The sequence below is a fragment of the Pseudophryne corroboree genome, chromosome 9 (genome assembly GCF_028390025.1).
Source record: "Pseudophryne corroboree isolate aPseCor3 chromosome 9, aPseCor3.hap2, whole genome shotgun sequence".
In the NCBI taxonomy this organism is placed as follows: Eukaryota; Metazoa; Chordata; class Amphibia; order Anura; family Myobatrachidae; genus Pseudophryne; species Pseudophryne corroboree.
This window is the reverse complement of record NC_086452.1, coordinates 107351165-107354111: the sequence shown is the minus strand read 5'-3', so window position 1 is coordinate 107354111 and position 2947 is coordinate 107351165. Positions and strand designations below refer to the sequence as shown.

The 2947-nt window shown below is 45.3% G+C and overlaps 1 protein-coding gene across 1 annotated transcript; it reads right to left on the bottom strand.

The window, feature by feature from the left end:
* Positions 1 to 1021: 1021 nt before the first annotated feature.
* On the bottom strand, positions 1022 to 2616 carry LOC134956748 (uncharacterized). The gene is made up of 2 exons (XM_063938721.1): positions 2371 to 2616; positions 1022 to 1831 (listed from the first exon to the last, which is right to left on the bottom strand). The coding sequence occupies exons 1-2, from the start codon at positions 2614 to 2616 to the stop codon at positions 1055 to 1057; spliced, it is 1023 nt and encodes a 340-aa protein (XP_063794791.1). The 3' UTR covers positions 1022 to 1054.
* Between the last annotated feature and the right edge of the window lie 331 nt (positions 2617 to 2947).

Below are 2947 nucleotides of genomic sequence, written 5' to 3'. Positions count from 1 at the left end.
ATCTTGGGCGGCTGCCCGAGGGGTCTCGGCTTTACAACTTTGCCGAGCAGCTACTTGGTCAGGGGCAAATACGTTTGCAAAATTCTACAAATTTGATACCCTGGCTGAGGAGGACCTGGAGTTCTCTCATTCGGTGCTACAGAGTCATCCGCACTCTCCCGCCCATTTGGGAGCTTTGGTATAATCCCCATGGTCCTTACGGAGTTCCCAGCATCCACTAGGACGTTAGAGAAAATAAGAATTTACTCACCGGTAATTCTATTTCTCGTAGTCCGTAGTGGATGCTGGGCGCCCATCCCAAGTGCGGATTGTCTGCAATACTTGTAAATAGTTATTGTTAACTAAAGGGTTATTGTTGAGCCATCTGTTGAGAGGCTCAGTTGTTTTCATACTGTCAAACTGGATATAGTATCACGAGTTGTACGGTGTGATTGGTGTGGCTGGTAAGAGTCTTACCCGGGATTCTAAATCCTTCCTTATTATGTCTGCTCGTCCGGGCACGGTGTCCTAACTGAGGCTTGGAGGAGGGTCATAGTGGGAGGAGCCAGTGCACACCAGGTAGTCATAAATCTTTCTAGAGTGCCCAGCCTCCTTCGGAGCCCGCTATTCCCCATGGTCCTTACGGAGTTCCCAGCATCCACTACGGACTACGAGAAATAGAATTACCGGTGAGTAAATTCTTATTATATATATATTTGTGTTGTGTATAATATACACCCTGTATCATAATACATACTGCCCAAACTTCTAGCTACACTTACCTAAAGGGATGAAGATAAAGTATCAGCCAAAAAGATAACTCATTTTTGGTCATCAACCTGTGACATGGTTGTGACTGTGCTGTAAGGCTGTTACTTGAGCTTCATCATTTGGATTTCTTTCCAAAAATAGTAAATATCCCCCTTATTCCATATACCTTGTTCAAGGGTTAACTGTTACCCATATTATTAATAGGCAACATCCCACATTTACACCTACAAATATAAAACACCTCCACAAAAGTTTTTTTTAGCAGACACAATTTATTCAGACATTAACCACAAAACAACATTGATTACATTTCATCTTCCTGCCAGTCCACTGCCCCCACTCCATTAAAATAGGCCATGTATTCTTCTCTGACCTTTTTGGCATTGGAAGATTGGGTGGTGTGTCCAGCAGGGGTTTCCACACCATCCCACATGAGAGAGCCTGTATTCCGTGACTTGCCACCAGGTACAGCAACAGGTTGAGGCCTTGATTGGAGTTTTTTCCGCCGAAGATAATTGTGCAAAGCACAACAGCCATTCACAACCCAGGTAATCTTGTCCACCCGCAAATCTATCGCAGAGTTAAAGATTCTAAATCGCCTGCTCAGGATCCCAAATGCATTCTTCACTACGCGCCGGGCCCGAGACAAGCGATAGTTAAAGATCCGTTTCTCATGGGTGAGGCTTCTTTGTGGAAAGGGCTTTAGGATATGCTCATGAAGAGCAAAGGCTTCATCGGCAACGAAAACAAAGTTCATCCCGTTTTTGCAAGACTCGGCCTCAGGTAAATGCAGCTGATTGGATAACAGCCTTTCATAAAATATGGTGTCCTTTAAGCAGCCCCCATCTGAGGCTCGGCCATTCTTCCCCACATCAATATAAATGAATTCATAATCTGCATTTACTATTGCCATTAAGACAATGCTAAAGTACCCTTTATAGTTAAAATAAAGGGATCCACTATTGCTTGGAGGTGTGATGCGCACATGTTTCCCGTCAATTGCACCTCCACAATTGGGGAAGTTCCACTGGTCTTGGAATTCCTCCGCAATAGCCCTCCACTCCTCAGCTGAAGTCGGAAACTAGAGAAAACAGAAAAAAAAAAGTTTTTTATTTTTTTCTAAGTACATTTCTTTTTAGCACAAACACATGAACACATATGGGGTACACAATACTGTCTAATTTGTGTATAAGGGATGTAACAATACTGGTGGTGCAGGATCCTGGCAAATACTGCACTGCCAGTTACACATATGCCCACGGTATAGTGCCAGTTCCACATATGCCCCAGTATACTGGCAGTTACACATGTCCACGATACAGTGCCAGTTACACATGTCCACAATACAGTGCCAGTTCCTAATATGCCCCAGTATAGTGGCAGTTACACATATGCCCACGGTATAGTGCCAGTTACACATATGCCACAGTATAGTGCCAGTTCCACATGCCCACGATACAGTGGCAGTTCCACATATGCCCCAGTATAGTGCCAGTTACACATGGCCACGATACAGTGCCAGTCACATATGCCCTAGTATAGTGCCACTTATACATATGCCCTCACAGTGCCAAATGCATATATTCCACACTAAAACACAAAAAACATGCATGTTCTTACCTTAAAGTAGTCATTTTTAAGGACAGTGTACAAGGCCTTACAGGTCTCTGGAATGATGAGCCCCATAGCCTGCGGGGAGATCAGGGTACTGAACTTCAGGTCCTGCAGCGATCTCCCGGTAGCCACATAGCGCAGGGTAGCCACCAGCCGGTCCTGCACAGATATGGCCTGCCGCATGTTGGTATCCTGCTTCTGAATGAGGGGTGTCACCAGTCGCAGCAGCTCCTGGAACATCTCCTCGTCCATCTGCAGGTAGTTGCGGTAGTCCTCGGGGTTATTCTCCTGAATATGCCTCAATAATGACATGTGAGAGAGAGATTCCCTCTGCAACAGCCACTGCTTGGTCCAACAGGATCGACGAGCACGTCTCCTCTCCCTCCTCTGCTCTCTCTCCATGTCACACACAGCCACAGCCTGAGCATATAAGATTCTGACACGCTGGTAGTGATCCATATCCAAAAAACTTTGTTCTAGCAAGGCAAGAAACAAAGAAAAGCACACTAGCAATGTGAAGCGTTTAGTAGGTAAACCTCACCAAACTAGCCACAGAGCAGAAATGCAGTGTTGTAAAATGGCT

Bases quoted from the DNA above. Each gene is read 5' to 3' on its own strand.
- LOC134956748 (XM_063938721.1), bottom strand. From the start codon at position 2,616: ATGGACGAGGAGATGTTCCAGGAGCTGCTGCGACTGGTGACACCCCTC. The intron at 1,832-2,370 runs GTAAGAACATGC...TGTTTTCTCTAG, and splicing joins TTAAAAATGACTACTTTAAG to TTTCCGACTTCAGCTGAGGA.